Source organism: Mesoplodon bidens, assembly GCF_964165515.1.
Source record: "Mesoplodon bidens genome assembly, chromosome: 14".
In the NCBI taxonomy this organism is placed as follows: domain Eukaryota; kingdom Metazoa; phylum Chordata; class Mammalia; order Artiodactyla; family Ziphiidae; genus Mesoplodon; species Mesoplodon bidens.
In genome coordinates this window covers 13,855,543-13,871,390 of record NC_138170.1, presented here as the reverse complement: position 1 = coordinate 13,871,390, position 15,848 = coordinate 13,855,543, and the positions used below count along the sequence as shown (strand labels likewise).

The window sequence follows — 15,848 nt, the reverse complement described above, 5'->3', positions numbered from 1 at the left end:
AAAATTTAAAAAATAAAATAAAATAAAATAAAATACCAGCCCTGGCCATTCATTAGTATTTAAGAACTGGCACATTTCTCTTTACTTAATTTTGGGAAAAGACTAACAGTCAATGTTACCAAGTGCTCATAATGGTATTCCTTCTATTAAAATACCCTTAGTGACCATTTTCTCTTTAATGAGTAGGAAACATGAATATAAACTGCACTAACTGCCACAAAAGCATGGCTCACAGTGGGAAGGACATGGGCCCTTAACTTGAAATCTTTGCTTTTCTACTCACATGTACTTAGACTGTACATATACACTCCTATGTTACCAAGTTAAAAGACAAAGAGTGGGATTTCCCTGGTGGTCCAGTGGTAAAGAACCTACCTTGCAATGCAGGGGATGTGGGTTTGATCCCTGGTCAGGGAACTAAGATCCCACATGCTGCAGGGCAACTAAGCCCGCGCGTCACAGCTACTGAGCTTGCACACCTCAACTAGAGCCCAGGTGCCCTGGAGCTTGCGAGCCACAACTAGAGAAGAGAAAAACCAGCACACCACAACTAGGGAGAAGCCCACGCGCCACAAGGAAAGATCCCACGTGCTGCGACTAAGAACCAACGCAGCCCAAGGTAAATAAAATAAATAATAAATAAATCTTAAAAAAAAAGACAAAGAGTTAATTTCTCACCATAGTAAAGTATTCTCACAAATTGTTAAGAAAAGCACCAAATATCTAGGGCAAGAATAGTTATTTCACAGACGAATGGACAAAATATAAAAAGTTTATTCTCACTAGTCATCAAAAAAGATAATTAAAAATGACCTATACCATTTTCTCACCTACCAAATTAGTAAAGATTAAAAATAAATGAATATTCATTTTCTGAATACATTAAAAAAATAATAATCAGACTTTCTCCACCAGATATCAAAACGTACAACAATGCTACAGTAAACACACAATATAGAATGATCAAGAATAAACCTATTGACTAAAACAAAGAGACAGCTATTTTAGAAATGGATCTTATACCTTAAAAATTGAGTATGTGATAAGATATTTTAAACCAATAGGGAAAGGCTGAGCTGGTAAGTAAATGATTTAGGGCCAAATGGAGATCCATTTGGAAAATATATCCTTATACCACTCATATACAGAAATAAGTTCATAAACAGAGGCCTCTGGTTAAAGACAGTGGCTTAAACACGTGCTTTATCATCCACGTCCTCCCGAAACCTCACCAAAATGACAGTAAAGGAATCCTAACACCTAAAACAGCAGCTGGAGGAGGCTGATCTCCAGAGAAGTTCAGAAATTTGAACACATCTCAGGATGGACGTGAAGGTGGAGTTGAAAGCAGGAATGTGGCCACAGTAAGTCTGTGGAAAAAACAGGTCCTGAGACCCATTCTTGCAGGTGCGTGCTGGCTTCTCAACACAAACTAAAGAAATCATTATATTTGAATTTTCATGAAATAATACACTCATTGTACACACACCCCCAAAATCAGAAAAAGGATTATATACGCTAATACATAAGTACATAAGAATGTGCCTACACACACACACACACACACACATACACACACACACACACACTACACATTCTGTTCTGTAACTTCCTTTCTCATTCTACATTTTGAACATCTTTCTGGGTTGGTGTTGAGAAGCCCAGCGTCATTCTGATTCTTGGCTCTTTAAGTGTGACCTCTGCTGTCGCTGGAAGTGTGTTGGACTGTCTTTTCCCCCACTGTTGGGGGGAACATAATTCAGAAAGCTAGTAACTAAATTAACATCAGAATTAACTCTAAAAATAGAGCACACAGAGGACAAATAGAAACAGAAACCCCTGTACTGGGCATGGGAAGCGTCGGCAAGGGGCACACACACCTCAGACCTCCCCTGGGAAGAGGGCAGGTTCTCATGTGATGTCTCCACCACTTGGTGCAACTTCTTATGAAGCTCATCCATTTTCTGTTTTAATAGTTGTTCTTCAAAAGCATTTGCTTCTTTCCTTTTCATATAATGCCTGTCTTCATTAACTTTAGGAAAAGAGAAAATATGGTTTGCATGTGAAATTTAAATTCAGGTCATCAGAGGAATCCATGCAAAATCAGTAAAAGGTTATTTTTAAGATGGCAAAGTTTTTACTAGTCTTTTCCATGTGTATTAGGTTATGAGAACTGAAATATGTATGACTTTTCAGTTATAATTTTTACCTTCCCCTAGCAGTTACTTTTAAGTCCAGGGCATGTAAGTTATAAAAATTTACAGGAGGAGCAACAAAAAGATTTGGTAATAGCACGGTACGATACTAAGCACCGCTTGCAGAACTGTGCAAATCATTTGAAAATGGAACAGTTTTTAAAAGATTTAAATCTCTAGGTGCTTTCTAAGAAGAAATAAGAGTAAAGTGCACCGAATGGTCAGTGTTTCAAGTACACTGCTCTTGGTCCCATTTCCAGTAACTGGTTAACATAACCACATCCCGTACAAATCAAACTGTCCAGCTCAGACTTCAGCATCTGTGCAAGGCACAAAAGAGTCCTCCGCGAGCGTCAACTGACTGTCCTCTCAGTTGTCAACCAAAAGAGAAATGATGAATGAACAAAAAGTGGCCTACAGAGTGGGCACAGCACAAATACTTAGATGGTGTAAAAGCCCCGAGTGGGACAGAGGTCCATTTCCCTCTGAGGTCCACATTGTTACAGCAAAGGCAAGTGCCAACCCTGGTGCTAACATTCAGTTTTCCCTGGGGAACGAAGCTTGATCCACTGTACGGCACAGCCATGAAGAACACGGCACTGTCATCGGAGGACTCCTGAATGTCTCATTTACAGTAGTTGCAGATCTTGAAAAATCTCAACTCCAGTTCCTAACCTAATCCTTTCACAGTCCAAATAACGGACCCAGAGGTTTAGAATTGCTAGATAAAGAAGTTCAAATCCGTACAGATATTATTTGAAAGGTTAAAGATATCTACTTCACTAAAAGCTAAGGCAACACTGGTGTGGATATCTATCTCCTTTAGTGCTGTTTCAACCCCGAGTTTTGCTGTCAAAAGACACCAATTTAGCCTTTGGACAAATGTGGTTGCTACACTAGTATTAAACAAAGATTTTCAGGCTCCTGACAGGATGAGCTAGAGACATTTTTCTTGCAGATTCTTTCAGTCTAGTCAATTATCTGCTAAAAATGTAATTACTCAGAGATGAGGATTATGCTAAGTGGCCTAGGACAGCTCAGACTGTAAGAGTGCAAGTACCCCATTGCTCATGCTTTCTCCGTTGACTGTATTTCTGGGCTCTCAGCTCTTCAAAGGAAAACTCTGACTCTCCACGAATAAGCTTCTCTTTGCAGTACATGACAACCTGCTGCACATCAGCTTTGGCTGCCACAGGTGGGTGTGCAGAATATCCTGATTTAGAAATCATGATCACCCTTTGTTCCCTAAAATGGGGAGAATACATTATTTACAACAGTGTACTGAAGCAGCTCTTGAAGGAAACTAAGCAATAGATGAATGCACTGATTGTACTTGCATATTTGACTCTTTACCACAAGCTGAAGATGTTACTCCAGAAAGTTCTGAACCCTAGAAAGACAGAAAAGAAACACAAGCACTCACTTATCTGGAAAGAATCTATCATCCAAATGACTTCACAAAACAATATAAAAACACTTGAGGGGTCTCTGAATCATTGAGTAGATGTGTATGTGTTCTTTCAAGTTACAATTAATATCTGAAGCCTAGGTTTGCATTATTACTTTTATGATAGTTTTGCAACTAGAGTCTGATAAGAAAGCGATTTTAAAATATCTGCTTGGTAGTCGAGAAGGGCACTTATTTCCCTTTGATACGTAGTCCAGGAGCTGAGCCACAGCACCTAGGTGTAATGAGTTTAACATTCCAAATAGCTACATTTAAAAACAAATCACTAAAATTTTCTTCTGGTACTATTCTATGTTGAGGAGTCTCCAGTGCTAGCATTCATTCACTAGACAAGTATTTACTGAACATCTCATACGTGTCATGTCCTGAGCTAGGTCCTGGGAAGTGACCGTAAACAAGACCCAACTCCGCTGCCTAGAAACTTACAGTCGGGACAACAGGAAGCAATGAGACTGGCAAACATGAGTAGGATGTAAATTGGGATCATCTGAGTATCTGTCAAAGTTGGAAATTCATATTCTACATCAGGAATGTGCTACATTAATAAAACTTGCACATGTGTATTACGAGCAGAGGCATTTCCATGGGATTTAGCTTAAGGGAGGTCCTTAGCCACCTTTGAAAGAGCAACAGTACTGTGAAGAGGAAAGACGCTAGGAAGCAAGGAAAGAGCGTTTTCACATGCTGATAAGCCATCAGGGCAGGAGAGCCACCTCGCCCCACTGCAATGGAGGGAAAGGTGAAGTTATTTATTGGTTGGTGGCAGAAATGGACAGACATCATCTGATGGCTTCTGCTGTTTCACTGAAATAGTATTTTTGCCAGTTCCTGAGAAAGAGGTTAGAGGTAGTCGGGTCCCAAGTCTGAGGAGAGTAAAAAGAAGTGTAAAATCATTATAATTTGGCATTAGAGAGTAAAATGGGAAACATAAGTGATACGTAAAACATAAAAAGTGAACTGGGAAATTGGAAGCGTAATTGCCAGGGAGTAGTAAAGCCCTGGCTGAAGTTACAGTTCGAAGCCAGGAGTGTTTTAGGTGGGCTCAGGTGGCTCCACGTGGGTGTGACCCAAGGTAGGGAATCCTGGGCCTGTGAAAGGGAGCCCCGCAGAACAAAGGAGGAGAGAGGCTGCTGGGAGGAGGCGAAGACAGGAGGTCATGGAGCAGGGGTCCCTAGGTCAGACAATGCAGGAAGTTATGATCAGTGAGTTATTTTAAATTTAATATTTGAGGTGAGCAGTGGTGGATGATGACAGGCCTGGAAAGGTGCCACAGGCACAGGTGGCTGACATGGAGGTTAGAGTCTTGGGAGACAAGGTCAAAGAAATGAGATGCCCAAGTAGCTGTGGAAGGCAGCTGGATGACCCTTCCATACCCTTCCCAGTTCCCACACGAACTACAATCATTATTATTACCTGATTCTTAGAAATGCAGGCTGAGTTATTTCCTGGATTGGATTTTGATGTTACCAGTTGGTTTAAAATCTGAGCATTATGCAGAGGTTCTGAGGTTCTTGCTATGAGGGGAAAAAGATGAAATAAAAAGAAATAAGGGTAAAACCATATTAAATAAAATTATTACAAATACATTCCCTTGATCTTTCAATAAGTAGCATTAAAAAATAAATTCATTTACACTGTCTCAGAAAATGCAACTAAAGGGCTTCCCTGGTGGCGCAGTGGTTGAGAGTCCGCCTGCCAACGCAGGGGACACAGGTTCGTGCCCCGGTCTGGGAAGATCCCACATGCCGCGGAGTGGCTGGGCCCGTGAGCCATGGCCGCTGAGCCTGTGCGTCCGGAGCCTGTGCTCCGCAACGGGAGAGGCCACAACAGTGAGAGGCCCACGTACCGCGAAAAAAAAAAAAAAAGAAAATGCAACTAAAATATTTTATAAATAAGAGAAATATGGTAGAGATAGCTTTCTAATCAATTCAAAATGCCCAATAAAGTCCCTGAAAGACATGTAAACACTAGTTATTTTAAACAACAGGATAGTCAATGCTTAATGTTAGAATGTAATCTGTTATTTCTAAAAAAAAAAAAAAAAATACTACATTTCTTTAAAAGTTGCATTAAACACATTTGATTCAATTCAGAACAGATTCACTTCAGAGTAGGTATTGTCCTCTATGTGGGGCAATTTTTATTTTTATTTTTTAAAAATCCTAAAAATACAATGAAATCACCAAGTTTGTGTGTGTGTGTGTGTGTGTTGGAGGGGGGTTTCTTTTAAAGTGCTGACAGAGTCCCTGCTCTGCTATTTATCAGGCATTATTATTATCATAGCACCACCCCTGTTATCTAAGACAATATAATCAAGAAATAGTGGATGGATTTGTTTTTTAAGGAAAACAAAAAAAAGGTAGTGAAAATCAGACTAAATTACCAACGTATTGGACATTTTAGAAAGCATTACTTACCTTGAGTTGGCAAATGGGTTTCAGTGAGGCGTGTCTGAAACAACCTAAAAGACAGCAATAAAGGCATCAATGTAGATTATAATTTACAGTTCAATATATATTATATTAAAGTGAAAACTAGGGACTTCCCTGGTGGTACAGTGGTTAAGAACCTGCCTACCAATGCAGGGGACACGGGTTTGAGCCCTGGTCCGGGAAGATCCCACGTGCCATGGAGCAACTAAGCCCGTGCGCCACAACTACTGAGCCCACGTGCCACAACTACTGAAGCTCATGCGCCTAGAGCGTGTGCTCCACAACAAGAGAAGCCACCGCAACGGAGAGTAGCCCCTGCTCGCTGCAACTAGAGAAAGCTTGCGCACAGCAGTGAAGACCCAAAGCAGCCAAAAATACATAATTAATTAATTTAAAAAAAAGTGAAAAATAAACATGATAGACAGCTTACTATAAGCTAGTAAAGACTGAGGTTAAGAGAGAATGTAAAGCTGAATTTTAGAGCTGCTTCAAATTAAAAAAAAAAATTCTGGATTGTCTTCATACCCAATACACTTAATATTAGAAAAATTCCTCCTTTCGCCTCGTTTATGTTAGTATTTCTTAAATTCATATAACAAACATACCCTCCTTCTGAGGGTACCAAGTATGTACATGTTACAACATGGGGTGTTTGAACTCTCTATTTTAGGCATTCTCTACATCTGGAATATATGAAAAGTACAATGGTTTGAAGAAAGATGTTAAAGTACAAAACTATTTTAAAAAGCAGATATATTACTGTTCATGCTGTGAGGACTTCTTAAACGTGTCATTTCATGCATCTTTGCATGTTAATCAACCTATCAAGTAATATGCAACCTCCAAGCCCGACATTTTTGGGTGATATGAGGAGGGGTGCATAGTATGAAGAGACTGAGAGATGTACAGCCAAATGCAGACAAATGCCAATGTTGTTTGACTCAATTCAAACAAACCAACGGTTTAAAAAAAAGGCAGAAAACAAAAACATTTTACATAATGAAGAATAGCTGAAAATTAGATGATATTAAAGAATTACTATTCATTTTGTTAGGTGTGAAAATGATGTAAGGTTCTGTAAGAAATCACCTTTTTGAGATGTTTATGGAAGTGTTTAGGGTAAAATATTTTGCTGTTTTGGATCTGCTTTAAATCCTTCAGCGCAGGGACTTCCCTGGTGGCACAGTGGTTAGCAGGTGATGCAGGTTCGAGCTCTGGTCCGGGAAGATTCCACATGCCGCGGAGCAACTAAGCCCATGCGCCACAACTACTGAGCCTGCGATCTAGAGCCTGCGTGCCTAGAGCCCGTGTTCCGCAACGAGAAGCCACCGCAATGAGAAGCCTGCGCACTGCAACAAATAGAAAGCCAGCGTGCAGCAACAAAGACTCAATGCAGCCAAAAGTATATAAATAAATAAATTAATTAATTTAAAAAAATCCTTCAGCACAGCATGATCAAATATTAATAATTATTAAAAGCAAGTGATAAGTAAATTCAGGTTCATTATATTAACTTTTCTTTTTTTAACGCATACTTGAAAATTCTCATAATAAAGTTTAAAAAGAGCATGCGCACTGGAGCAAAGTGGAAAACAATGAGCGTATTAAGAGCCGGCAAGGGGCGCAGTGAGACAAGCTGTCTCTATGCTGCTAGACAGAGACAGCAGAAACCTGTACCACCTTTTTTTTTTTTTTTTTTTGCAGTACACGGGCCTCCCACTGCCGTGGCCTCCCCCGCCGCGGAGCACAGGCTCCGGACGCCCAGGCTCAGCGGCCATGGCTCACGGGCCCAGCCGCTCCACGGCATGTGGGATCCTCCCAGACCAGGGCACGAACCCACGTCCCCTGCATTGGCAGGCGGACTCTCAACCACTGCGCCACCAGGGAAGCCCCTGTACCACCTTTTGAGAAGGGAATTTGGTTACATGTACCACAAGCCTGAACAATCTTCATACACGCTTTGACTCCATAGTTTCAATTCTGAGAATCTATCAGAAGGAACTAGATAATAATAGGTAATACTTTTATGATGAAGAAAAAAGACCCTGACACAGGGCTGCATATGTACGTAAAACACGCCTGCAACCCTATTACAAGCGGAGAAAAAAATGCGAACTAAAATTGACGGGTTTCTTCTGCTTCCTTAGTTTTCTGTATTAGGGTATATATAAATAACACCCTAAATGAGGTGAAATCACTGATAAAGTTAAAAATTGTGAAAAACAAAGTTATTCATTAAAATATTCATTATGTTGTTATTTATAAAAATCAAAATGTTGGAAACAACTTTAATGTTCCATTGGAGAACAATTAAATTATGACACAGCTCTGCGACAGACTTCACAACCACTTTATAAGTAGTATAAAAGTGCATAATTTCTTAAGAGCAGTATAAAGCTCAGTACATACAACCAGACATACAGTACGGTCTACTATAAAAATACACAGACACTAAGGCACGCACATAGGCATCAGAAAAGATACTGGAAGGAAGTGCACAAAAATGTTAACAGTAATATTTCTGGGCAGCTTTTCCCCTATTCTATATATCCCCGTTTTCCCCAATGAGAAGGATTTCCCTGTACAAACAGATAACAATAAAAATCTTTTAAGAGCAAACATTGCATTTCAAGGTAGGAGACACTGCGTGGAGTTTTATTTTCGAACTACCTGTACTGTTGCTGCAGCAGCTCTCTAGGTTCGGCCTCATTCTGAATTCCTCTCCGAAAAACGGCACTGGCATGCTGCCGCTCCCCCTGGCCTTCCAGATGCCCAGCCCAGGCTACGTACAGAGGAGCTGACAGGGTCCCAATCCCATGGTTGTACAGAAACTCAAAAAACTGATGAAGGTCACTGTTGCACTCAGCCTGCAGAAATCCAAAGCAGACAGACATGAGAACGAAGGCACTGCCAGTCTCAGTGTGGCCAAGTCCAGCCAGCCCTCAGCGTTCGTCTTCCTGGAGGCTTCGGGATGTACTGTGCAGGGGAAGGCCTGTGTGGTCCTCTGATGGCAAGCCTCAAAGTTACGCTCGTTCCTTTCCTTGACATTCAATGTCCCCAGATAACCCACATTATTTCCCAAGACAGCAGGTTCTGTAACATAGTATATAAAGTTATACTTGCTCAAGCTCCACAGACCTCTAATCCTCATATTTGGAAATTTAGTGAACAAATCCCTGTTTACTTTATCTATTCCATTCACGATTTTATTACTAGAAATCACGCCCCCAAGCCTTTATTTCAAGATTGAAGAGACCCAGCCTAACCTGAGGCGGCCTTCTCCTTTTAGTACTAAATTTCATTTCTGAGAGTTAATATTTTCTTAATTATTCATAATGAATTTAATTTACTCCCAGGAACCCACTGGGAGTGCCTGATTATCTCCCCTTCCCAAGCATGCTTCTCATCCAACGAACCTTCTTTTAATCTAATGGTTTCTACCTCGTGTTGTCACATTTCAGACTTGATACATAGAGAAGGAGGATTTTAAAATTAAATCACTGATTCCAGAGTACAGAAGCCAAAAAGTTGTAAAATACGGGTCTCTGGCCATACAACTTAAAAAAATTTATGAAACGTAAGGTATCAGAGTAAAAGACAGTCTAAAATGATCTTCAAATCTGGGGTAAAAAACAAAAGGACAACATGACTAGAGATGTGATTATACATCTGAAAGTATACTTACAAATTTTAAACAATAATTGATGAACCTTGGGTCATTGTGGTATCTCTTCTTATCTAAAAATTCTTTCATTAGATGCTCTAATAAAGTTGTCATATATTCTTTATTCTCAGGAAAATTCTCTTCTACCCATTGCATGTAACTAGAAAAAATACGGATAATATTAATTTTTCAGGGCAGCACATATAGTTTACAGAAAAAAAAAATAAATGAAATGCTAACCTTTCCCATTCACCAAGTGGGTCATCGCCCTTGTAGCTCTGCATATGGGCTTCAAACATTCTAGAGCAGAGAAAAATATGTACATGGGATTATTAGGAATACTTCCTAAAAGCAAAAGATATATTTTATATTTATCATTTATACACCTTAAAATAGAAATCTTAAATATCAATTCCAATGCTATAATAAAAATGAAAACAGCATTCCCTCAGAAGTCAGAAAACTCATAAGCAGTCAGTGTTTCTTCAGAAGAAAGTGAGATGCAAGGCCCCTGAGGTAGCCCTATAAAGAAGCAGCTAAAAGAAGGTCCCCAGGTCTATCCCCAAGAGTCTCCTTCCCCTCTCACTGATTCCCGATGTCACTACCACCACCATCAGGGGCAGCACCCACAAGTTTGCTGCTCCTCCTCCTAATGTTGGGACCCAGGCATGGCACTGACTCAGACCCCTCCCCTTGCTGCTCAGGAGCTCGGCTGGAAGACTTGAAGAGGCCTTGTGAAGGGTGCGCGACAGCCCAGGGTCCCACCAATCAGGGCCTCCAGATCCAGTTTGCTTTCTGCGCCTCAGTGGAACACAACGTCCCTGAGGAAGAACACACAATGGCAATGCTCAGAAGTCAGTGGCTATAGCTCCCTGAGAACTCTGCTTGGCCCGACCTCCGTGTACCCAACCACAGCTTAAAAAAACCCAACCAAGCACAGCAAAGTTCTCCAGGGGCCCCCAGGTGCTAGTGCGGTAAACAAACAAACAAAAAGAAAACTGTAAAATATTGTCAGGTGACATTAAGCACATAAGAAAAAGCCCTCAAAAGATGGGAGAAGGGGTAAGAATGTGACAGGACTTACTATTTTTAGGTAGAGTGGTCAGGGAAAGAAAGCCTGCCTCTCTGAGGGACTTACTATTTTTAGGTAGAGTGGTCAGGGAAAGAAAGCCTGCCTCTCTGAGGGGGTGACATTTGATAGGTGCCAAGCAGCTATGTAAGTACACTGAGCTAGGAGAAGGGTGGGGATGACAAGATCTAATTTGCATTTTAAAATGTGCATTCTGTCTCTCCAAGTGAAGAAGCGGGTGGGGGATGAGAATAGAAGCCGGAAACCAGTTAGGAAGCTACTGCAGAGCCCCAGTGACAGGGTGGACCATGGTGGGAACAGTAAGTGTGGAATTTGGGTGTTTTGGAAAAGGAAACAATGAGACTTGCTGATGGGATTGCACACTGGGTAAGAGACAGTCAAGCTAAGGAACACTCCTAGGTTTCTATCAGAGATGCTACATGACTTTTGTAACGTGACTTTTTTCGGGGGGTAGGGAAAAAAGGTTTGAAAGTAATAATGTCTTTTAGCTAAGGAACACTCCTAGGTTTCTATCAGAGATGCTACATGACTTTTGTTACGTGACTTTTTTCGGGGGTAGGGGAAAAAGGTTTGAAAGTAATACTATCTTCTAGCTCTTTTACCTCAAGATACAGATGAAATCAATGTTTCTTATGACTCAAAATCCAGAAGCCACAAAAGAAAAGCTAGATGAAGTCAACTATATATAAACTAAAAGTTTCTATATGTCAAATAAAACAAAACACGAAGCAGAGTCAAAAGAGAAATGATAAACTGGGATAACCAAACAGAGCTTCTAGAAGTTGGGGGAAAAAAAGCAAACCCAACCCAATTTAAGAAATGAACAAAAGGTATTCCACAGAAAAATACTCAACCTCTCTCATAAGAGAAATTCACCTCCCTGAGATACAACTTCTCACCCACCAGATTGCAACAATGTGACAAGTGTAGAGGGGAATCGAAGGAAACAGGCCCTCTTACAACTTGCTTGCAGGTGGGAGTGTACACAGTCCCTGCCAGGGCAATTGGTAATAAGATCTACCAAAATTTCAGATGGATTTACTTTTGATCTAGCAAACCCACTTCTGGGAGTCTAGAGGACAGATATATGCAAAATGTCATGTGTACAAGATTTTTCACTGCGGCACTATTTGTAATAGCAAAATGTTGTCCACAACCCAAGTATCCATCAATGGGGGACTTTTTAGATCAATTGTGGTACATGAAATATCATGTAGTTGTAAAAAAGAATGAGAAAAGAATCTATGGATTGATAGAACGAAATCTCCAAGGATAGTGTTAAGCAAAAAAAGCAGTGTGTACACTCCGCTACATTTTATGTGCAATAAAGGCAGGAATTGTACACATGCGTACATATATGTATATAGATACGCTCATATGTTATTATAATATATTTATATTTGCAAAATAAATATAAAAATAAACTAGAAAAATGGTTACATATGAGGGAGTGGGAGAGCAGTCAAGTATAGAGCGCAGTGAACACTTTTCTAAATCTTTTTTTAACCATGTAAATTAGTACTTATTTTTAAAAGATAAAAAGTCAAAGTAAGGTCGGAAATACCTGATTTCTTTTTTAAAATGGGGGAAAACGAGCCTCTAATATCGAAATCCTTTGCAGGCTGGGCTAAAGAAAAAGTCTTAAGGCAAACAAATTTTTGTTTTGACAGCACTTAACCACCTGAGTCTTCGGATCCCCAGAGAGTTAAGATTACCTCGGTGCTGATAAAACTAACCAGTTTTACTTCCTGTCGCATATGGTTTAAGTGTTTTAAATGCTTTTGAAACAGTCTGGATAAATCACCTAAGTCATACAAATAAAAAGCAAAGGCGTAGGAATTCTAAAAATTGTTAGCAGGTTGACATAAATGATGATAAACATAAGGGAACATTTTTCCCCTTAAAGTGCACATTATTCAAAGACTTTTAAAAACTGACTGTGGGATTAGGGGTTAAAGCAATTTTAAGTTCTCTCTCTTTCGCAGAATTTTAAAATGAGTGGCTTTGAAAGTTTCTCATGAAACCTACGTGTAAGTTTTATTTTTTTGTTGGGTTAGACGTTTTACTTCCACAGCGGCGATCTGCCCAGAGCGGATTCCTTACAAAGAATCAAGGAGCGCTGAGGGCCTCAGGAACCGTCCAAATCCCCCCAAACTGCCACTCCAGCCGCAGCTCGGCCTCAGGGCCGGGGTCTCAGCGGAGAGTCCCGGCTACACGGTGCGCGGTCCTTTCCACGGCTCCCTAGTGGCCCACAGCCCAGCTGGGATGGGGTAGGGGTGGGTGGCGTGACGGTGGGAGGGGACAAACTCCGGAGCCAAGGAAAGGGGTTGGGAAGGGCAAAGGGAGGCAGGTCTGGGGCGGGCCGGGCCGGGGACCTGCAGACCATCAGGCCCGAACCCAGGTACCCCAGCCCCCTGGCTGCCGGCAGCTGGGGATCACGCCCCCGCCCCTCCCCTCTCACAGACCCACACTTACTGAAAAACATTTTCCGGGTTATCCATGGCTAGAGGACGCGAGCCAGCAACAGCTGCACCTGCACCGCCAGCGAGGAGCCGCCGCCGATTCGAAACTCCCGCGCAGCCGCAGTCGCCACGCCGAGCGTTTGCAAGGCGCCTAACCATTGGCCTCGGCTGCAGATGGGCTGGCCAATCGCCGGGGCCGTTGCCGGGAGACCAAGCCCCGCCTCCATCCCGCGCGCAGGCCTCTCCTTTCGCTTCCCGCAGCCATGTTGAACCGAAAGCTCGCGGGGTCTTGAGCGGGGGCTGGGATTCCGGGTGCGGCCTGGTGAGGGCGCCCTAGGTTGGGTCAGGAGTAGGGAATGGGTTTTTTTTTCCTTAGCTGTCCAAGCTGCAACTGGCTTAGCTGTCCAAGCTGCAACTGGCTTACGTGGTTACACGGTTAAAGCATCATCCCAGGGAAGGTATCGTAGGAGAAAAAAAACTAACTTGAGGTTCCTGAGGTGGAAAAAATTGTGCCTCGGCCCTTGGGTCCGGAGAGTCGTGCCTCTTCCATCCTTTACTTAAATAAATAAACCAGAATCGTTATGTCTGGTTTATGGCAAAAGGAAAATTAATCCCGTTTGTAGAGTCGAGACTTGTTTGAGGTCGCAGAGTCCTGGGGGAAATGCCTGCCTCTGGCTTAAGAGGTAGGCAGGTGTGGTGAAAACGGAACCCCGCCGAGTGGCACACTTCCCGGTTTCCCGCAGTTTTCTGTTCCGCGTCCTTGCTGTAAGGAAATAACCTAGATGCTGAAGCCCGTGAAATTTTGGTTCCAGACCCTAAAATGCTGTCACAGAGTGCTAGGGAGTGAGTCATGAAAAGCCCAGGGAAGAACCTAAGTGGGTTTTTAGCTTAGTGGCTATAACGTGAGGGCACGTCGGTAGGCACTTCAGGGTTAGTTATGTAAATTATATTGATACATGGCAAATGAAAGCGATGGGTTGGTACCCTTGGAGACCTCCAGGCTTGATTTAACTGATCTGAAAGGCTGTGTGGACAGAGTAAATGAGGGCTCAAGGGACTGGGAGTTGTTCCTGCATCCAACTGGTAATTAAAGAACGGAAGTTTGGATAGAGTATAGATTGGCGGCCGGAAAGTTGTCATCATCTTCCGTGGAACTAGAAGCTCTGGAGACCGAGGACGTATGGATTCGAAAACCAAAAATGAAGAGACCTCCTTGTCACGGAGTCCAGATGTCTAAGAAGACATATGTCATACGCTGATGCTTCCTACCTCAGAGTGAGTTGGAAAACAGTCAGCCTAACCTTCTCTGCCCCTTGGTCTTTTAGTAACTTCCCATTCTACTTCTCAAGGTTCTTTCAAGAGCCACTTGACAATGCAAGTAAAATATAAAGAGCTATTCATGTGATTACCTTCCTTTTAGAGAAACTGTGTGGATATTTTGCTCTCTTAGAGCCCTTAAGTTAAATACCTTCTAAAAAAATTAGCTGCTTTTGGAAATCCTGATGCTCTCAAGAGTCCAGAATTTCTTTCAGGGCATTAATTAATTAATTTGGATCTACACAAGTATCCAATTTGTGGGGCTGTTAACTCAGAGGGTGCTCACTCCGGGGTCCTTAGACAGGTTTAGGTTCTGCTAACCATTATAGGAATTAACACATTTTTAGGTCTCACTAACTCAAGTCTTCAGCTTGTGTCTGATAGCACCTCAGTCAGTCAACAATCAGGAAACGTTGATTGGGCATCCACTGCTATTGGATTTATACCTAATTACAACCTTATCTTACTGAAACAGATCCTGTCCTTAAGAAACTAGTGGTATTATCTGGGAGATGGAGATACAGACATAGAACCCGTGTCCCCTGCATTGGCAGACGGATTCTTAACCACTGCGCCACCAGGGAGGTCCCTCCAATTCAAATTTAAGGTAAGGATTTAACTTAAGGATTTTGCCTTAATTTCTTTGATTTTGGTTTTGTCACTTTTTTATGTTAATGATCTTGGATTCTAATGCCACTTATCTAGTTAATTATTTGTTTTATATTACAGCATACACAAAACAGTTTCAAAATAACACCAATATGACTACTGCTATTAGGACTATTAAATGTAGTATAATATTTCTCTATATTTCTTTTTACCCTTCTTGGGCTATATTCCTAGTGGGCTGTTCAAAGTAATGAATTTAAAGTTAGTTGAATAGTTTTTCTCTTGTGATCATGCCACCAACTTGAAATAGAATTGAGTAAATTTGTTTCAGTTTGCTTTTTTAGGGGCCACTTTATTTTCCCATTAGGTTTAATTTTTTATTTTACTATTTTTTATTTTTTAATTTATTTTATTTTTTTATTTTATTTTTTTTGCGGTATGTGGGCCTTTCACTGTTGTGGCTTCTCCCGTTGCGGAGCACAGGCTCCGGACGCGCAGGCCCCAGACGCGCAGGCCCAGTGGCCATGGCTCACGGGCCCAGCTGCTCTGCGGCATGTGGGATCTTCCCAGACCAGGGCACAAACCCATCTCCCCTGCATCAGCAGGCAGAC

At 41.7% G+C, this 15,848-nt stretch overlaps 1 protein-coding gene across 1 annotated transcript in view; it reads right to left on the bottom strand.

Moving 5' to 3' along the window:
- Window positions 1-13,365, bottom strand: part of BUB1 (BUB1 mitotic checkpoint serine/threonine kinase) — a 42,758-nt gene extending 29,393 nt beyond the window's left edge. Inside the window, exons 1-9 of the mRNA XM_081254144.1 lie at window positions 13,325-13,365; window positions 10,000-10,059; window positions 9,781-9,919; window positions 8,766-8,962; window positions 6,081-6,124; window positions 5,077-5,177; window positions 3,529-3,585; window positions 3,256-3,436; window positions 1,881-2,032 (exon numbers count right to left, since the gene is read on the bottom strand). Of these exons, the coding sequence (XP_081110270.1) occupies window positions 1,881-2,032; window positions 3,256-3,436; window positions 3,529-3,585; window positions 5,077-5,177; window positions 6,081-6,124; window positions 8,766-8,962; window positions 9,781-9,919; window positions 10,000-10,059; window positions 13,325-13,350 (957 nt within the window). The 5' untranslated portion in view covers window positions 13,351-13,365. The remainder of the gene's footprint in view (window positions 1-1,880; window positions 2,033-3,255; window positions 3,437-3,528; window positions 3,586-5,076; window positions 5,178-6,080; window positions 6,125-8,765; window positions 8,963-9,780; window positions 9,920-9,999; window positions 10,060-13,324) is intronic.
- Between the last annotated feature and the right edge of the window lie 2,483 nt (window positions 13,366-15,848).